At 44.3% G+C, this 21,397-nt stretch overlaps 1 protein-coding gene across 1 annotated transcript in view; it reads right to left on the reverse strand.

Annotated features, from left to right (window-relative positions):
• LOC122813330 overlaps positions 1-21,397 on the reverse strand; it is a 1,602,747-nt gene that overhangs the window by 448,772 nt on the left and 1,132,578 nt on the right. Inside the window, exon 7 of the mRNA XM_044085591.1 lies at positions 8,700-8,832. Within this exon, the coding sequence (XP_043941526.1) occupies positions 8,700-8,832 (133 nt within the window). The remainder of the gene's footprint in view (positions 1-8,699; positions 8,833-21,397) is intronic.

The following is a 21,397-nucleotide window of genomic DNA, read 5'->3' on the forward strand; positions in this document are numbered from 1 at the left end:
TTTTACTTGCCGTACAGTACTCTGCACAGTGCCATATATACTAACTGCAGTTCAGTGAAATGAGATTCAGTGAAATTCAGTGAAATAGACCCAAACACACACACACACACACACACACACACACACACACACACACACACACACACACACACACACACACACACAGACAGATATTAGAGTAAGAGACATTTACAAATTATAAATGAGTATTTGAAGGATATGTACTACGTACTTTGGTAGTATTGCAAATAAGTAAGATTTTCAGTAGTGGAACAGGAGATAAAATTAAGGTAGGAGAGAAGGACAGTAGGTCAAAGAAATGAAAATTATTACAGCTGGAGGAACTGAAGGGAGAGGATGTCTGCAAGAAAGTAGGATGAGAGATAAAACTGCGGTTAGAAGATGCAGGTGGGGTGAAATAGAAAAAAGAAGTTGTGTCTTACCATAACGTTCCATCTGTGTTGTTGATCTTCTTTCATTCATCACTGATGAAGTTCGGTTCTGAGCCCTCGGAACTGAGTCAGCCTTTTACCAAGCTCGTGCCAGCCAAAAACTCTCGCGCTAAGCTTCCACCCAGAATACCCTTCTCCCTGTTACCTCAGGTCGAGTTTGCTAGAGATAGAGAAGTAAAGCCGAGGCTACTTCTGCGCAAATACCCTAGGACACCACTTGGACCCAAATCATCCCCTAGCAGCCTTTGGTGGAGGAAGGATGGTGGGATGTGATGAATAAAAGAAGATCAACAACACAGATGGAACATTATGCTAAGACATAACTTCTTTATCTGATGTTGTTAATCTTCTTTCCATTCATCACTGATGGGACATAATCCCAAGCTACCTTGAGGTCCATGGGCGGCCCTTATGGAAGAACACTTCTAAGTACCACTGAGCCAAATGCAGCTCTCCCACTGGAGACCAAATATAAATGTGTAATGATTGATAAAGGTATGAGTTTTGGCCCAAGTGGCTACTGCGCAAATGTCATCCATAGAAGCTCTGGAATGGAAGGCTATGTTGCCATACATCTTGTGGAATGGGCTTTAACCTTAGGCATAGGTTCTTTTGTGAGAGAATAGATAAAACGTATGCAGTCCCTTAGCCATTTTGATAACATAACCTTGGAAACAGGACTTCCCATTCTAGGCCCAGAAAAGGAAATGAAAAGCTGATCAGATTTACGCATAGGTTTGGTCCTGTCTAGGTAGAATCTCAGCTGCCTGTGCATATCTAAGGAATGCAGGCAGTACTCTCCTTTATTGAAAAATTTTGGAAAGAACACTTGTAGGTCAATGGTCTGGTTAATGAAAAAATCAGAAACAACTTTGGGCAGAAAAGATGGGTTCTTCCGGAGTGATACTTTATCTTTATGGAAGACCAAATTGGGCCTTTTGATACACAATGCCTGAAGCTCTGAAACTCGCCTGGCTGACGTGATAGCTACCAAAAACAAGGATTTCCAGAGCAAGAACTTTAGGTTGCACTTCGCTGTGGGCTCAAACGGGGGGTGGGGGGGGTTGAATCAAGGACTGAAGGACTAAAGTGAAGTTCCATGGTTCCACAGGCTGTCTAAATGGATGCCTGATGTGAGAAGCTCCTTTGAGGAAAGCTTTACATAGACACAAGGAGATGAGAGGGGTGCCATCTAGACCATTGTCGAAATTAGAAATCGCCGCCAGGTGTACTCATATGGTAGAGGCAGAAGCTCCATCAGCAAAGAACTTAGACATGTATTGTAGCACTGCAGTCACTGAAGCCGAATACAGGTCTAGCATGTTATCCTTTGACCAGGTGGAGAACCTTTTCCATTTATACTGATAAAGTCTTCTGGTGGATGGTTTATGAGAGGCCAGAATGATGTCCCGAACTGGTGAGGTGAGATTAGCCTGTCTGGCAACTAATGGAAGTGGAGAAACCAAGCCGTTAAGCTTGAGACTGGACAGATTCAGATGGCTCAGCCCTTGGGGGTGAGTAATCAAATCTGGAAGAGGGTCCAGAATCCACGGTGGGCATACTAGGTGAGGCTGAAGGAAGGGGAACCAAACTCGACGAGGCCAGAACGGGGCTATGAGGATCACCTTGCATCTCAACCGAAGAGCTTTCCTTAGGAATTGTGGAATCAGGGGAATGGCAGGATAAGCGTAAAGAAGTCCAGTGGGCTAATCGTGGATTACAGCGTCCCTCAGGGACTCCCCCTCTGGGGAAAAGAGGGTGAAATAGCTGCTGCACTTGTTGTTCGATGGAGAGACGAAAAGATCCCAGCAAGGATGGCCCCAGTGGCTGAAGATTTGTCGCCACCTGGGGGTTGAGGGACCACTCGTGAGGCAGGAGGATGCATCTGCTCAGTTTGTCCGCAATTATGCTGGAGCTCCCCGGGATATGCGTTGCTATCAGAAAGCGGTTGGAAGCTATCACCCGCTGCCAAATTCTCATTGTCTCTCGACACAGGGGGTAGGACTTGGTTCCTCCTTGCTTGTTGATATACCAGACCACTGACATGTTGTCTGACTGAATTGCAATTGTCCCAGAAGGGAGAACCGGATGAAAAGCCTGCAATGCTAACAGCACCGCTCTCAGTTATAGAATGCTGATATGCAGGTTGGCCTCTAATGTGGATCATGCGCCTTGGACTGTCTTTCCCTGGAAATGCCCCCCCCACCTGATCAGGGAAGCAACCGTGGTCACAATGGCCCTGGGTTGAGGCGATTGAAATGGGCGACTCCAAAGTTGTGCAACTGGCCTCATCTACCAAACAAGGTCCTGCTTGCAGTAGTTGGTTATGTGAATATGATAACTGAGGGAGTGATAGTTTGGGAACCAGTGAGAAAGAAGGAGCTATTGCAGGATTCACTTGTGTAGCTTCGCCAGGGGCACTTTCGGAATTGAAGCTGCCATGGATCCTAGGGCCTGAAGAACCTCCCTTGCTGAAACTTTTGTTTGACAGAGAATCACCTGGAGCTGGAGCCTCAACCGCTGGAGTCTGTGGATTGGGAGTGATACTAGACAGGACTGGGCATTGAAAACTGCTCCGATAAATTCTACTTGTTGCGTAGGGGTAAGGTGTGATTTCTCCCAATATATTGTTATTCCCAAAATCTTTGCCAGAGAGAGTGTATAATGCAGTGCTGTTACCAGAAGATGCGCGGTGGGGGCGGTGAGAAGCCAGTCATCCAAATATGGAAACCCCTGGAATCCTTGTAATCTCAAATGAGCTGTGACCACTGCCATGCACTTTGTGAACACTCTGGAGGCTGTAGAGAGACCGAATGGCAGGGCACGAAATATTGATAATCACTGGCCCCTAGCCAGAAGCGAAGCAGACTCCTAGACTGTTTGTCCATTTTGATGTGGTGATACACATCCTGGAGATCTATCAGGCACATCCAATCGCCTTCCCTTAAAAAAGGAGAATGGACTGAACCGTGACCATCTAGAATTTGGTTTGGGTGACAGACTTGTTCAAGGTGCTGAGATCCAAAATGGGTCTCCAGTCCCCTGTCTTTTTGGCACCAAAAAGAATCTTGAGTAGAATCCGGATCCGCATTGGTCTGCTGGGACTGGTTGGATGACTCTTTTTTGAGATAAAAGCAACAATAGAACAACAAAATGTCCCAAAACAAAACTGGTGCAGGACTAAAGAACTTCAGCACAGCTTGAACAGTGATGCTCCTTTATTAAATACAATATAGACACTCAACTGGTTAAGCGCTTTCATCTGTTGTAATACAGACTTCCTCAGAACTCTTTTTTGAGATAGCTTTATTATCTTTGAAGCTGCTTCTTCCCTTTGACTGGGCTGAACACAGGGAAGCTTTTTTTAAGGTTTGGCTGACAGGAAAGGGGGATGGTATAACCTCTGATGATTATACTCTGCACCCAACAATCGGTGGCAATAGATTGCCAGGCAGCTTGGTGCAGAGAAAAATGACCCCCGACTGCTTCCAGAAGTAAGCAATCGGGCTGTTCCTCAGGAGCGCTGGTAAGGCTGTCTAGCGAAGGAGTCCCTGGAGCCTTGGTTACAAGGACCCCCCGCCTCTGTAAGGGTGTCATCTGGAATTGTTACCCCCTCTGCCCCTGGGGGTATCATCACCACGTGTGGCATGGAAAGGACCCTGAGATTTTTTGTGCCACACTTTCCCACTCCTCTGATTCCTGGAGAAGGAACGTTGAGGATTGGAAAACCGTAGGCCTACAGCAGACAGGGTCTTGCTCGCACCTGGCTAGTGTGTCCATCTTTGAGCCAAAAAGGGACGATGCTTCGATGGAAGCATTCAAAAAATAAGACTTGAAGGGGTCCACGAGGTCACAAATGCGCATCCAGGCATGACACATTTGTGACCTGCACCTGCTGCTCTAGCCGCCCCTTTGGTCGCATGTGATAGCAACCTCATGGATGAGTTGGAGATTGATTCCAGGGTTGCGAGCTACGAGGCCACTTTGTCCCTGACCTCTTCAGACACCTGTCCTGCGAGTGTCTCAGAAACTTCGCAGATCAAGTCCCTCTGGAGCATCGTAAAATGTGCCAAATAGTTCAGAGACCATATGGCAAAGGTCCCTGATGCAAAAACTTGTTTCCCATGTCTGTCCACTGCCTGGGACTCTCTGTTGGGTGAGTGGACAGCAGGACTCTCCTCAGCCAAGTCCTTTTTCGTGGCCGCTGCCACGATCATAGCATCGACTGGTAACCCTCTGGACCAATGAGGGCTCTCCTCGGGAGGGGAAAGAATTTTGTCAGGTCTCAGAGGGATCGTCTCAATGGAATCAGGGCTCTTCCAACCGCGCTGCACAATGAGCTGGATGAGCTCGTCGGCAGGCGGGGTCACTCAAGAGGTAGACGGCCAGGTGTGGAAAGCCTGCAGGAACACAGACTCCTCAGATGAAGGGTTGGAAGGCTTCCAGTCACCTCTCTGTTTTAGCATTTCCAGGATGTCTCCTAAGGAGTCTTCATCAGGAGATGACCATGGGGAGCCTTCACCATCATCGTAATCTGTCTATTCTGTTAAAGACTTCTCGGGCAAGTCCATGTGCTTTCTCTTGCATGTCCTCTTTCGAGGGGACTCCTCAGTAGGGGTCTCTGAGGAGGACTCAGAAGAGCGGGTACCCTGAACAGGGCGTGTCCTGTGACTTCTCTGCCCAGTGCAACGGGGAGGTGGTCTGTGGCAGCTGTAGCTCAGGGGGGAAAAACTGGGGTTCCGACATTAAAGGAGTGCTTCCAGAAGCAAAAGCCTTCTCCATTGCGTGGAAAGCAGGTCCGCCCAAAGAGGGATGGGAGCCCGGAACCGAGAAAGACAATCTCGGGATCGGGGTCACACCCCACTCTGATGAACCCGTCCCCAACGACGGAGCCTCAAGCAGCATCAGTGCAGATGTGGCTACCGGTACTGAGGACGGAACCGAAGACACACACGGAACCATGCTCCGAACCGAGGACCAGAGGGGCAAACCCACAGCCTGAGTGAGGTCCATTATAGGCGTCGAGGTGGTGGGTTCTGAGAAGGACATCGGAGCAGAAAGCTTCGGAACCGGAATGGTCGCAGGAGGCATGTAAGGAGGTGTCCGTGGAGAAACTAACCCAAGACCTGCAGGCGGATTGGTCTTAGAAAGTGTGGGTATCCCCCTGGCTGCCAACAGCTGGTCTACAAGACGCACCACATTGTGTTCTGACAGGCTCCTGGTGGATTTAGTGGATACTCTGGATGGGTAGTCAGGTCGGTTAATGAACAGGCTATACATCTGGCCCAGGAACGGATCTATGGAAGGAGAGTATCAGGTCCGTGGTGGAAGGTCTGCCGGCACCGATGTCTCAAGTTTTGAGACCGGGATTAATGTGGTCAAGTTCAACTTGGTCAAAAAAACGCTCTGTGCCGAAGGGGCACTCGGAGTTAAAGTGGTAGGTTCCAACATCATAACAGACGAAGGTATCAAAGGCATGCCCTGAGCCGTAGTGGTCACAGGTGCCGAAGTCGTAGTAGGCGTAGTGAGGTCTATCATCAGTGCCAGAGGCAGGATCGCAGCAGAAGCTGGCGCCGGTATTGTAGGTTTCAAAATGCTCTGAGCCAACATGGACGGAGACATAGAGGCAGATTTATGCTCCAAAGACAACTTGGGGACCTTTGATTTCACAGGCTTACCCTGATCACCCGAGGGGGAAGAGGTAACCAAGTGGGACCTCTTTTTGTCTTTTGTAGGAGGGGTTGAGACCTCCATTGCAGAAATGACATCTGAAAAGGGAAACTTAAGTAACCCTTTCAGTATCAGTTTATTTTTGCGCTCATTCAGAGTGTGTTGACTGAAACTCTGACAAATGTTACAGGGAGGTTGCACCGAAAGATGGGGAACCCCCAAACAATATACACAATCATCGTGAGAATCATTACTAGGTAATTTGCCATTACATTAAGTACAATGCATATACCCTGAAGTACCTTTCTTATCCAACATTTTGACAGAGACATCACAGGCAAACACTTTAAGGACAAAATGTAACAAGTCTGTTGTAAGTCAAACACAGTTCAAAAAACCACAAAGTCATATAACTATACAAGTAAAAACAGAAAATATATATATATATATATATATATATATATATATATATATATATATATATATATATATATATATATATATATATATATATATATATATATATATATAAAAGTCAAAACAGAAATGTCTTACTGAAAAAAACACTAACAGGCTAGGAAAGAAAAGAGAAATACCAGCTATGGTAGTGAAGGGATACCACAAGGGTAAGGAGACAAGGCCATACCAACAATGGTACTTGGAAGTTTACCAACTGGTAGAGCAAGGAAGAAAAGATCAAGGTCTGACAGTAGAAAAAACACAAGAAATAGTAATCGCTCACTAAGGGAAGAAATATCAAGTTTTTCACACAAAATATCAAATAAGTTTCCACTTAGCTGAGAGCTCGGCTGAAACGCAGCTTTACGGCTATGCGGCAAACGAGATCTGAGGCACCAGGGAGAAGGGCATTCTGGGTAGAGGCTTAGCTCAAGATTTTTTGGCTGGCGCGAGCTTGGTAAAAGGCTGACTCGGTTCCGAGGGCTCAGAACTGAACCCCATCAGTGATGAATGGAAAGAAGATTAACATCAGATCATGGATTATAGGATGGTACTAGCTTGGTGTTTGGCATGAGCACAGCCAGGAATTGGTGAATTTTTAAAGAACCTTTAAAGATGAGGAGGTTGGGTGATAACCTGAGTGATTTTCAGGATTTTTGTTTCTGCATTTTAGTACATGGAGTGTCCTGTAGATTTTTTTTGCATATGTATAATAAGGAGCTGTTTATCATTTGATCTTAAGGAACATTACGGGATGTGATTTTAAAGAAGTGTAATAAGAGCTGGGTAGGCTGAAAGACTTATTTTCTGTGCTGTGATTAATAGGGAGCATACAAGATGGTGAGTTAGTTCTAACCAATTTAGTTCTTTTAGTGTGGTACAGTACAGTGGTGGCTTTGATCAGATTTGTTTCTTCAGGTTTAGTTTTTAGAGAGTTCTGAATGTCTATTAAAGATAGGTGCTTCATATAGAAGTTATGGTAGTAGGTAAATATCAGCTAGAGTTACTTTATTATTAGTTGTAAGGAAGATTTTTGTTCTGTAAAGCGTCCCTAACTTTCGGTGTGATTTTATTAAATCACATTTAGAATATGTAAGTTGAATTTTAAGCTGTCATCTATGGTCAAGCCAAGCAAATTAGTATAAGATAGTGTTGTTTAGGGAGGTGATTCTAAAGTTACTTTTCGCAAAGCTATGCGAGTTAGGAGAAAACCGTAGTAGTTCAGTTTTTTAGGGTTGAGAAATAATTGAGCATGCTGTAGCCAGCTTTCAATGACATTAAAGACTTCTTGTGTTATTTGTTGAAGATGAGATGGGCTATCACAGGAACAAATGAGAACAGAGTCACCTGCATATTGTATGAGACAGGCTTGTTGAGAAGTATAGAGAGTGTATTGGTGAATATACTAAATAGCAGGGGAAGGAAAACAGAGCCTTGGGGTACACCTGCAGTAACTGGTAGTAAAAGGAATAGTGGACAGAGCCATTTAACAGATTGTTACCTGTTAGACCAATGGATTCTGAACCAGGTGAGAAGACAGTGTGAGAGGCCAAGGGAAGACATTTCGTGAAAGTGTTTGCTATGTGACACAGCATCAAAGGCATCAGACAGGTCTAGGAATAAAAAGGACACAAATTTACCATTGTCCCCAGCTTTGCTGATGGAGTCTAGGAAGGATATGAGGGCAGTCATAATACTATGTAATAGGCAGAAGCCATGCTGAGTTGGTGTCAAACAGTTGTCGTGGAAGGAGGTATTGAAGAAGTTGCTTGTTGATACTTTTTCCCAATATTTTTAAGGAATGTAAGGATGGTGATATTTCTAACGTTATCTAATGTTTCTTTTGAGGTTCCAGCTTTATGTAGTGGGGTCATATGGGGTGAAAGGTAGCAAATGAGATCTGAAGAAAATTACTGTCCAGGGTGACTACTGGAGGGAAAAATAATCTTAAAGGAGCTTGAGGCTTAGAACACTAGCAGGGCTGGATTAAATCCAGCAAGTGGCTCAGTACCCATCATTTGGATCAGATGAATAAAATACGAAATTCATCTTTCAGTAAAAAGAATGGTGATTGCAAAAACTGTTTAAAAAGTGAAGTAATATTAACAATACTCTTACTTTCCATTTTTTGAGTTTGGCGTCTTCTGTTGTTGATCATTTCTGCCAACATGGATTTTTTTTCCACTTTGCAAATGTTGAACCTCCTCCTTCTCTACTACTTTATCAGTGATGCATTCATCTTCCTTTCCATCTACCAAAGGGGGAAAAAAAGACAACAAAACAGTATTTGCAGATGGGCCAGCAGAACTACCTACACATTTATGTTTTTATTGTGTTGGGATGGGTTTTCCCTTACTTCTCCAGTTGCTCAACACTTTTCATCATAAACATGTTTGTCTGGTTCGTCACAGACAAGTGTGCCCAGTTAACAACTGATAAATTAAAGTCAAATGCCAAGACTGTGAACTTTCAGAGTTGGATTTGGAATGCAAAGCAGCTTTAACATTTCTTGATTGTTTTATTTCATACAGAGTGAGACATCAATCTCTCTTATTCCTTCCAAAAATTTGAAACACAGATGATTTTTTTAATTTTATTTTATCTATCTCTTGGCTGACTAAGCCCAAAGGAAAACTGCCTCTGCTCACCTGGGAGCACTGCCTGCTTAAGTGACTTACTCACTGTCATACAATAGGTTTTAAGGAATCAAATCCTGTGCCATGGGCACAAGAAGCAGCTCATTAATAGTCCAGAGGTTTAGTCCTCTGAGCTACCAGTTTCCCCCATCATAATTTACCTTCAGCTGTGCTTAGAAACTTCTGAGTTAAATAGCAGTGATGAACTGAGAAGAACTGATTTATCAGAGCTTTTCTGTGGTGCTGGAAGCTGCTGAAGGCTTAGGAGCTAGAGGAATACTTAAAAAGAGAATTGTTTTAGCTGTCAATTACAGTACAAGAACCATATTTCATAAAAGTGGGTATAGCATCAATATGAGTTGCATTAACAATGCGTGCACAAAAATGTGATATAAAATTACAATCAAGGCTTGTGTTTAACCTGAGTGGTATGTGACCCAGTAGCAGCAGTATACTTAAATGCTGGTATTTGGTACTTGTTGATCAAAGCAGGAATTGCTTTAGCACAGAAGCATGTCACATGAGCTGTGTATAGTGACAGGATGAGTTGGATTAACAGTAACCACACAGAAATTTGATACAGAAGTAAAAACAAGGCTTGAGTTGAAGCAAAAGCAGCAGCACCTTTAATCTAGAAAAATGTCATTTTCAACTCCATTTCTTTAGTCCAATTTAAAGTCGGTAAGAGACACATCGTCACTAGAATGCATGGGTTTGCACCTTTTGCAGATAGGATTTGTTGTCAAGAAAGTGGATGACCACAGGAAAGGGTGATGGAGGAATTAGCTGGCAACAGGAAAAAAAATACCACAGTGATATTTGGTCATTGTAAAATCCCAACTACAGAGTGGCACACAACAATTGTAATAGTTATGTAAACAGGGGCTGTGTGGAATCTACATCTGACCATAATCCTGAAAGCACACTGTGTTCCTTTTATTGTGAAGGTGGAAAGGAGTCAAACTACAGAACTTCTAAAATACGCTTATTTCCAGTTTTACAATACAGAATAAAATGGCAAAATATAGGCACTTAATTAGGCTCCACGGGTGAAGAAAAGTACAGTTTTGTACCTACCATAAATGTAGATGTTCGAAGATCCACATTGCTGCAGTCCTAACACTTGGGTAGTCCGCTGTCCCTCGGTCGGCCCGAATATCAGAGTATAAGGCTGACGTCGGTCAAGGCGCATTTGACTGACATCAGAACGTCAGGGTACAAATGCGCATGACCGACGTCATATCCTCAGTCTTTTCTTGCCCCAGATGTCAGAAGACCCTAAAAAGAAAGGTCCAAACCCAAAGACAACAACTAAACAAACAACCAGCCTAATACCAAAAATATGTACAATATATACAACATATATACAATATGCACAATATACCTCAGATGGATAACTCAACCCACACAACCACCTCACAATACAGAGGGGAAGGAGGGAGGGTAAATTGGACTACAGCAATGTGGATCTTCGAACATCTACATTTATGGTAGGTACAAAACTGTACTATGTTCTTCATCTCACATTGCTGCAGTCCTAACACTTGGGTAGAATCCCAAAGCAGAGGTAAGGGAGGATGGCCAAATCATATAGAAGCAGGAGCTGCCAAAATGCCCTGCAACACAGCAGTGGCAAAACCAGCCCTGGATTTAGAGTACAGTGGAAGGTGGTAATGCCTAGAAAAGGTATGCACTGAACTCCAAGTGGCTGCCTCCAAAATATCCTTAGTTGCCACCCCCTCAAAAAGCTGTTGAAGTGGCAGTAGCCCTAGTGGAATGAGGCCTAATCCCAGCTGGAATCTCTTTGCCATGATGGGAATAACAGAAAGCAATGCAAAATCCAATCCACTTAGAAATAGTTTGTTTTGACACGGGCTTGCCCTGAGAGCACAAAGCAAAAGAAACTAATAACTGCTGAGATTGTCTGAACCCTTTAGTTCTGTCCAAATAATATCGCAACTGCCTGTGTACATCTAAAGTGTGCAAAATCTTTTCCCCTTTATTTTGGGGATTTGCATAAAAAGTAGGCAAATGAATAGTTTGGTTTAAAGCCACACTAGAAACCACTTTAGGCATAAAGGAAGGATTAGTACGTAAAGATACCCTGTCCTTATGAAAAATTAAGAAAGGCTCAACTGCCATAAGGGCCTGCAATTCAGAAACCCTTCTTGCTGAGGTAATGGCCAACAAAAAAGCAGTCTTCCATGACAAATATTTCAACTCAGCAGTAGCTGCAGGCTCAAAAGGTTGTAGAGTGAGTTTCTCCAACACAAAATTGAGACCCCAAGCAGGAGTAGGAGCTCTTCGTAGGGGTCTTATATTCTTTGCCCCTCTAAGAAATTGCTTGAACAAAGGATGAGAAAACAATGGTGGGTCACAGTCATAGTGAGCTGAAATTGCTGCAGCATGAATCTTAATAGAAGAGAAGGACAAACCTTTGTCCAATAACTCAGTAAGATATTGAAGAGCCACACTTAAATCAGGCTCAGAAACATCCAAATCCTTAGCTGCACTCCAAAACAAAAATCTCTTCCATTTATCTGCGTACACTTTCCTTGTACTAGGCCTTCTAGCTTCCAAAATCACATTCAAAACTTGTTGTGGAAGTTGAGACCCTCTATGGTTTAAAACAGAATATGCCAGGCTGTTAGGTGAAGAGAGTGAAGCTTGACATTGAGCAGATGGCTGTCCTCCTGGGACAACAGATGTGGAATCAAAGGCAAAGGCCATGGAGGCTTCCGTACTAGACTTCTCAGTAATGGGTACCAGTGCTGTCGAGGCCAATCTGGAGCTATCAAAATCATCCTTGGCTTGTCCTGTCTGACCTTCAGAAGTACCTTTGGGAGGAGAGGCAGAGGTGGAAAGGCATACACATGAAGATTTGTCCAACTGAAAGAAAGAGCATCCACTTTCCAAGCTGTGGGATGAAACCTCTTCGTGCAAAACTTTGGCAGCTGGTGGTTTAGTGGAGAAGCGAAGAGATCTATGTCTGGAGTTCCCCAGGACACTGTCAATTTCTGAAATACATGAAGATCCAGTTTCCACTCGTGGGGATCCATGATTTGTCTGCTTAACACATCTGCTAAGGAGTTCTGTGCTCCCGGCAGAAACCTTGCCTGAAGACTTAGTTGTAAACTGAGAGCAGTCTCCCACAAAATCATTGCTTGCCTGCATAGAGGATAAGAATGTGTTCCCCTTGCTTGTTGATGTACCACATGACAGTTGTGTTGTCTGTTAGAATCAACACCTGCCCTGGAAGAAGTAAATCCTTGAAAGCTATTAATGCAAACTGGACTGCTAACATCTCCTTCAAATTGATATGTAGATGCAGTAGTCTGACAGGCCACTTGTCTTGTATCCACTTTCCGTTTAAATGAGCTCCCAAGCTTTGTCTGAGGCATCTGTTGTTAGAATCTGACTCGCCTCTGGCCGGGTCACAGAGAGTCCCTTGTTTAGGTGACATTCCTGAGCCCACCACAAAAATTCCTTTTGAATGCAAGGTATTATTTGAATGACAGTGTCCAGATCCTGGCAGTGCTGAGTCCATACATTTTGAGATACCATTGCAACTTCCTCATATGCAGTTTGGCATTGGGAAGCACCAGAATACAAGATGCCATGAACCCTAAGGCTTGAAGGACTGTCCTTGCAGTCAGCCCGGACTGAAGAGAAAGATGATGGAAGTAAAGGGAAAGATTCTTTTGTTTGTCCGGGGTTAGAAAGGCCATCTGGGATGCTGTATTCAGTCTTACACCCAGAAAGCACATGTCTTGAGAGGGTACTAGACTGGACTTTATTTCGTTCACAGAATACCCCAGGCATCTTAGCACTGCTATCACATATTCCAAATGACGAAGAAGCTCGTCCTTTCCTTGAGCCAGAATCAGGCAATCGTCCAAATAAGGATAGATTTGTATTCCTTTTAGCCTGAAGAAAGCTATCACTGGAGCCAGAACTTTCGTAAATACTCTGGGCAGTAGATAAGCCAAAGGGCAATGCAGAGAACTGATAGTGAGAAGTCCCAGTCTGAAAACGCAGATATTTCCTGCAACTTAGTCTGATAGGAACATGAAGGTAAGCCTCCTTGAGATCCAAAGTTACCATCCAGTGATCCTTGCCCAGCAGAGGTAAAAGTTGTTGTAACGTCAACATTTTGAACTTGGGAATGTCCAGATAAGTGTTGAGGATAGATAAATCCAAAATTGGTCTCCACGTGTTCCCCTTTTTTGGTACAAGGAACAGGCGAGAATAAAATCCTAGGCCCCTTTCTGGCATAGGAACCGGCTGTATGGCCCCTATTTGGAGTAACAGAGAAATTTGCTTGTGAGCCTCTATTCTTTGTTGAGGAGGAATGTCTGGCATGCCTTTGAAAGGAGGCAAGGTATGGAAATAAAACCTGTACCCGTGATGTATGATATCCAACACCCATCTGTCTTGGGTAATCAAACTCCAATTTTCTTTGAAAAGTGCCAACCTTCCTCCCAAAGGTGCTGCCAGGCGAGAAGGCTCTGGCAGCTGAAAAGGTAGGTCATTGGGTCTGTTTACGAAAGGACTGACCCCTGCCCTCACCGAAGACTGTGCAGGAGAACCCCAGTTCTAGGCCTGAAAGAGCCCTGACCTCTGCCCCTGCCACGTCTAGATCTACCCCTAGACTGGGAATCATAAGAAGGATTCGTCCACCCCTTAGTAGGCCAATTTCTACTAAACTTTGGAGGCTGAACCTGCAAAAAATCTTTAACAGTCTGCATAGACTTAGCCTTGTCTTCCATTTTCTTTAAAACTGCCTCAACAGGAGAACCAAACAAGACATCAGATTGCAAAGGGGCATCCAAAATCCTAGTTTTAACATGGTCAGATAAATTTTGATCCCTCAGCCAGGCATGCCTGTGAAGAACTGACCCAGTGGCAGCCACCCTAGAGGAGGCCTGTACAGCATCAAAACCACATTGCAAAGAATGCTTACCCACCTGTTCAGAAACATGCACTAAATCTTGTAACTCTTTACAATCAATACCTTCCGCCAGAGCATCAACCTTAGATTTCAACTGTGAAAGCAGATAATTTTGATATTTTAACATGTGAAACTGGCAATTCAAAGCTCTCATGGCTAGGGTGGAAGAAGTATAAACTTTCTTTCCCCATCTATCCAAGGCCCTGGCCTCTTTATCTGCAGGAACCGGATTCTTGACAACAGAAGCCTTAACACCCTTAGGCCCCTGGCTAACAGTTTCTGGGTCTGCCCTAGGACTCTTAAAAGATACTTATGAGCTTCAGGCACCCTGTAATACCTATCTGGTTTAACAGGAGCAGGAGGCAAAGAATCAGGATTAAGAGAAGCCTCTGCAAACACATCTTCCACCACAGTCAAAACAGGAGGTATAGCCAAAGGCCTATGCTGGGGTAAAACAAAATTCCCTAAGCCTTTTCCTGGAGTCAGAGAAGTCCTGACCTTCCCATTTAAAGTGCTCTCTCATGGAGTGAAGGGTCTCTGAAAAGAAAAATCCTCAGGAGGAGAAGCAGAAGGAGTAGAATCATCAACATCAGAATCAGAATAATGAGAATACTCCTGCAAGTCTTCAGCCGAAGACTCAGACACATCGAAGCCTGCTCATAATCCCCAACACTGGCTCCATCCTAGGCCTCTTATCAGGAGGGGGCATAGAGCCTCTAATTAAAGTAATTAAATCTTCTGCCATTTTAAGCATGTGCTTCTTGGGCACAGAACCTGAAGAACTAGGAGTGACACCCACAGCAGCTAAACTAGACCTGCCTCTAGGAGAAGCCTTGGAAGCAGAAAGAGAGGGCCTAGACACCTTAGGAAGGGAGGGAGTAAAGTAATCTGAGAAGCCCCTGTAGCCTGACCTGCCTCCTGGGAGGCCACATCCTGTAAAATCAAAGTTTCTCCCTGGGACTCCAGAGGCCTCCGTCGGAACCACCGGTTCCCCTGACGCCTCTAAAGAACCGGCGTCCGGTTCGGACGACTCCTCTAACCTAGTTTTAACTGCCTTGTCCTTGCGCTTCTTTGAGGAAGCCGGCGCATCCGACGGCATATTGTAATTGCACCGCTTCCCAAAGACCAACCTGGCACAATCCAACCTTCGCTTTATAGTGCGTTTATTAAACCTAGCACAAAAGCGACACCCAACAACGTCGTGCTCAGGTCCCAAACAAGGTATACACAAATTATGGTAGTCCCTATGCGGAATCTGTTTCCCACAAGAAATACAGTTATTCACTTTTTCTGACATCCGGTAAACCACTGAGGCAAGAAAAAACAAAATATTCCCCAACGGGATACTTAACCAACTCTGACTTCGGTCTGAAACTCCGAATTCGAAAAATTTCAGAACGCCGAACGGCACTTGCAACACTGCTTCTGCATCGGACCATGCGGCAAAAAAGACTGAGGATATGACGTCGGTCATGCGCATTTGTACCCTGACGTTCTGATGTCAGTCAAATGCGCCTTGACCGACGTCAGCCTTATACTCTGATATTCGGGCCGACCGAGGGACAGCGGACTACCCAAGTGTTAGGACTGCAGCAATGTGAGATGAAGAACATCTTGGTTCAAGGACGAATTTGTTTTTCCTACTATTATTTTATGGATTAAAAGTTACTGAAAATTTTCGAACTATTCTGTTATTATTTATCCACGTTTGATATGCATTTGCTTTTTTGAACCAAGTTTCTTCACCCGTGGAGTCTTATTTTCTTTGGTTTTTGTGTTAGAGTGGGCACTTAATTAGGCTACTGATCTGTGAGGATCTTAAGAAGCCTAGCTTTTCAGTCCTATGGTAGCTTTTTTCCCACTGTAATTTATTTTATTTATTATTTATTTTATTCTACAATTGTTGACTGGGGAACTCCATATGGGCACAAAGACCCCTTTTCAGTGGAGGCTCGGGGAGTAAAATTTCTAGTATGTATTTAAATAACCCAAAAATGGGCAGAACAAGGACATGCTGGGACATTTACATATTGCCCTTATCCATGAGGGACAAAGGTGCTAAACCAGGGGTAAATTTGTGGTTACCTACCCATTCATCCATATTGCATTTGAATACATTAAGAGGAGAACTTTGTTTTATGTGGAGTGGAAGACAGTTCCTTTGAGGCAAATTCTCTGTGATATATAGTTATCCCACTAACATGTTCTATTTAAGTTGCAGAAGAGACTGACACCCCTTGGGCAGGTTTATGCCACCAATGTGTCTGCGAAAGTGTGACAGGACTGACAGAATTGGGCCAGCTAAGGCTGTAAATGCAAGGCAGAGGTCACCTCTAAGTAGTCTGTATGATACCAAGAAGAGGTACAAGGCTTTGAAATGGTCTGCATAATTTTAATGATTTAGGCCCTTGATTTTCTTAGAAAGTGTTGTGGTCATTTCAGATATAACAACTTCTTGCACAAGTACATATCAAAAGGAACATTATACTCAACGACTGGCCTAATGAGTGCCGAGTACAGTGGAATGATTACTTCACTGGACTTGGACCCCATATCTTCAGATATAGAGTACGTAATGAAAAATGACTTCCTTACCAGTGAATACATATGGATCGAAAAACAGTTCATTGCTGACATAGTTCCCCAGATCCCTGACAAGGTGATCAAGTTTCTCAGCGGTGTGTTATACATGTGATAGCTACAAGAGGATTCATTCTTGCCAAAGGATATGATTATACATTTCTTGGCATTGAATTTTTAGTCCATGGCTTTAAAAACAGCTATTTGCTTGGGACAGGCCCTCTTGGGGGATCATGGTGTCCTCTGGGGCGTTTATAATAGCACAAAGATTGCAGTCATCTGCAAACTTGGCAAACTACAAATCTTTAGCATTAGCTTTGACCAAGAAGTCAGCGCTAAACAGGAGTGGTCCAAGGACTGAACACTGGGGTACACAATTGGTGACAGTGAAAGAGGTAGATATGCCCGCACTTATTTACTGGGTTTTATTTGTGAGCCAATTCCTTATCTAATGAATTACATACAGAGTTACATAATAGCTCCGAGAGTTTGTCTATGATACCTGTGTGTGGGATGATGATGAATGCCTTTCTGAGGTCTAGATAAGTGGTGTGCACTGATCTGCCCTCATCCATTGCTACGGTAACTTTTTTTGAAGAAGCTGACCTGGTTAAGTAGGCAAGATCTACCCCTGATGATTTTGAACTAGCTTGAGTCAAGAGTCTGTAAATTGCCTGTATCCTTTTATTAATTCCATAATGATCTTTTCCACAGTCTTACAGATGAGGCTGTTCACTCTTATGGGTATATAATTATCGTATGTACTGAAATCCCCACTTTGTGAAGGGAATGACTGTCCATTCCTCTGCCATGAAGCCGGTTTTAAAGCTGATATTGAGCAGTCTCTGTAGGGGGGGGGTAGTTGGCAGCCTGGTATGTTATTCAGCCCCACAGAAGCACTATTCTTGGCCTTAGCTAGGACCATGAGGACTTGTTCTTGGGCCTGTTCTACTGATTTACTTGCTCTGAATTCATTACCTAGCTAGCTGTTGGATAAAGGGGTGTATTTTTACACAAGCAAACACTTGTTTGTACATCAAGAGGTCAGTGGATTTTCCAACTAGTGGCACTGGGTGGTAGCCTGGTCTGTACAGGTTAGAGAAAAACACTACAGATTTCTGCATGCAGTTATTTTATTGGCTGGAGGGCTTATTAATCAGATTATCTTGTTTTTAGGGTCTTTAGAAATCCTGTACAATTGAGTGGCTCTTGGCTCATTTCTACAAAGCGAAGTACGTTATTGAATAATCACACTTTCTTATAAGCTGTTTAAAGTACAGTGTTGTAAATGTATCTTTAAGTTTGTATGTGGTAGCATTTCACTCCAAACATTCCTTTATTGTGCTTTTACATTAGGAGGACTGGGATTATTCATCTAGTAGCAGTAGGTGCTTACCTGGTCTATTTGAGTTGGGAACCACACAAAAGGGCTCCTAGTGTAGCTGCTGAATTGGTCAGAGGGCTCAGTCAGTTTTGGAGCTACTTGATGTGCCAGTGTCCTGTAGAGATGCAAACATCTGAAACATTTCTTATTTTCATTATACTGTGAAACTTTACTGTGCTAGTTACCTTATTATAGCACCCAGGACTACTGCTGCTCAGACAATATCTGATTTGGAGCTGGGCAGCATCACCGGTTAAGTTAGCTGCAGATTACACCACATAAGCACCCTTCTTTCATCTGGTTACAAACACCCTCCACTCCTATCCTTTCAAGTACATATTAGGACCTGCAACCATGGACGGGCACTTTCCTGCTATCTCTGCTTCTACCTTGCTGGACATGGTTGCATATGGACAACCACTTAACTTTCAGACAAATACACTATGGGAGAGATGTAGTTACACAGTGATACTGGAGACTAGACTCTCACATACAGACACAAAAGCAACAGTTAGTCAGTGACACACGTCATTCACCGCACCCACAAAGGAACACACACAGATCCATATATGCAGAGGTGCTCACATGTAAAGTACAGTTGTGTACACTTACCATAAATGTAGATGTTCGATTGTATTCACTGTTGCAGTCATCACACTTGGGTTATCCTGCCAGGGGTAGCCCTCATTCGGCCCAAATACCAGAGGCTTAGTATTTCTGAGTCGGTTGCTGTCACTTCAGGACTGATGTCAGATCGTCAATGGTATAAAAACAGGCAGCTGACGCCATTACATCAGTTTTTCTTGCCGCAAATGTCAGAAACCGCCAAAAAGGGAGATAAGTTATGGTAGAAAAACACCACCAGTAAAAAGTAAATACCAATAGCCCTGTAAGGAGTGAGGAAGAGAGAGAAAGAGACAAGGGGGCTAGAGGGTGGGAAATTGGGACTGCAACAGTGAATAAACTCGAACATCTACATTTACGGTAAGGGTACACAACTATACTATGCTCTTTGTGTTTCACTGTTGCAGTCATCGTACATAGGTTGGTTCCCAAAGCTGAAGAATGGGTGGAGGCAGTCAAGAAGAGTTGGGGATGGCTTGTATGCCCCTCCAGGACTGCGGTTGCAAAGCCCGTCCAGGATTAGGAAAAGATAGGCAGGTGGTAATGCTTGGTGAAGGTATGAACAGAACTCCAAGTTGCAGTTTCCAGAATACCCCTGGCAGGGACTCCTCTGAGAAAGGCTGTAGAGGTTGAAGTTGCCCTAGTGGAATGTGTTCTGACCCCCTGAAGGGGTGGTTTCCCATGGTGTTTGTAACAGAAATGGATACAGTGTGCTATGCATTTGGAGATGGTTTGTTTTGATATGGCCTTGCCCTCTGCCCTTGGTGCAAAGCTGACGAGTAACTGGTCAGATTTACTAAAGGGCTTAGCCCTATCAAGGTAAAATCTGAGCGGTCTGTGCACATCTAAAGAGTGCAGGATCCTTTCCTCTTATTTTGAGGATTACGGAAAAAGGTGGGCAAATGGATAGATTGGTTGAGAGCCACACTGGACACCACTTTAGGCATGAAAGTTGGGTTAGTCCTGAGGGAGACCCTGTCAGCATGAAAAATGATGAAGGGTTCCACAGCCATAAGTGCTTGTAGCTCAGACACTCTTCTAGTTGAAGTGATGGCTAGAAGCAAGGCTGTTTCCGAGAGAGGAATTTTAACTCTGCTGATGCTGCAGGCTCAAAGGGGGTTAGCGTGAGCTTTTCCAGCACAAAGTTAAGGTCCCAAGCAGGGGAGAGGCTCTTCGTGGTGGCCTTAAGTTGTTAGCCCCTCCCAGGAACTGCTTGATGAGAGGGTGTGAGAAGAGAGGTGGCTCAGTGCTGTAATGAGAAGAGATGGCAGAGGCATACATCTTAATGGAAGAGAAAAATAGGCCCCTGCGGAGTAGGTCTGCTAGGTAATCCAGGATGAGAGGTAAGGAGGGCTGTGCTGGATCCACGCCGTTAGTCTGGATCCAGGGACAATACTTTTTCCACTTGTCAGCATGGGATTTTCTAGTACTGGGTTGCCTGGCTTCATGTACGACATCGAGTACCTGCTTGCTTAGGCTGGCTACTGGAGGAGAAATCAAGGAATAAGCCATGCTGCAAGGTTCAGCGTCTGCAATTGAGGATGCAAGAACTGTCCCTCCTGCTGAGTCAGGAGAGTTGGGATCTGTGGGGAGGTGCTATGGAGGCAATGCTGACAGACTTCGCAGTAGTGGGTATCAGTGTTGGCGTGGCCAATCTGGGGCAATCAGGATTGCCCTTGATCTTTCCTCCCTTATCTTGAGTAATACTCTTGTAAGAAGAGGTAGAGGGGGAAATGCATAGATTGAGAGGTTTGCCCACTGGAAGGATAGGGAATCCACTTTCCAGGCCTTGCTTTGAGGTTCCCTGGTGTAGAATATGCTGAGCTTGTGGTTGTAGGGGGAGGCAAATAGGTTCACCTTTGGGATACCCCATTTCTGGGTCACAAGGCTGAAGGTGTTGTGGTTTAATTGCCACATGTGTGGATCTAGGAGATTTATGCTTAAGTTTTCTGCCAGAGAGTTTTGGTTTCCTGGCAGGAATTGAGCTTGCAGGTGAATATGCATGGCTGAGGCTGCGTTCCAAAGGGTCATGGCTAGCCTGCAGAATGGGTAAGAGTGGGATCCCCCTGCTTGTTGATGTACCACATCACTGTGGTGTTGTCGGTTTTGATTAGTAGAGGTTCCGGAGAGAGTAGGGATCTGAAAGTTGTCAGAGCGTGGTGAACAGCTAGCATCTCTTTTTGGCTGATGTGCAGATGAATCTGATTTGGGCTCCAGTAGCCTTGAATGCACCTTCCGTCCAGATGTGCACCTCAGGCATAGTCTGATGCATCTGTGGTTAGGGTCTGGGCGGTGTGGGGTTGTGTAAAGGGAAGCCCCTTGTTGTGGTTGCATGCTGCTGCCCACCAAAGGAACTCTTCCCTTAGAAGAGGTATCATAGGTATGATAGTTTCCAAGTGCTGAGAATGTTGGCACCAAAGTCTTTTTAGGTACCAGAGAAGTTTCCTCATATGCAGTCTGGCATATGGAATTAGTAGAATACAGGAGGCCATGAACCTTACAGCTTGCAGGATTTTCCTTGCGGATAACTGGGTTCTGGTGGCCATTTGAGAGAAGTAGCCTGTCAGATAGGCTTGTTTTTCTGAAGTAAGGAATGCCATCTGGGATGCTGTGTCCAAGCTTGCTCCCAGGAATACAATTT

Source organism: Protopterus annectens, chromosome 10.part0, assembly GCF_019279795.1.
Source record: "Protopterus annectens isolate FY-2018-M chromosome 10.part0, PAN1.0, whole genome shotgun sequence".
NCBI lineage: Eukaryota > Metazoa > Chordata > Ceratodontiformes > Protopteridae > Protopterus > Protopterus annectens.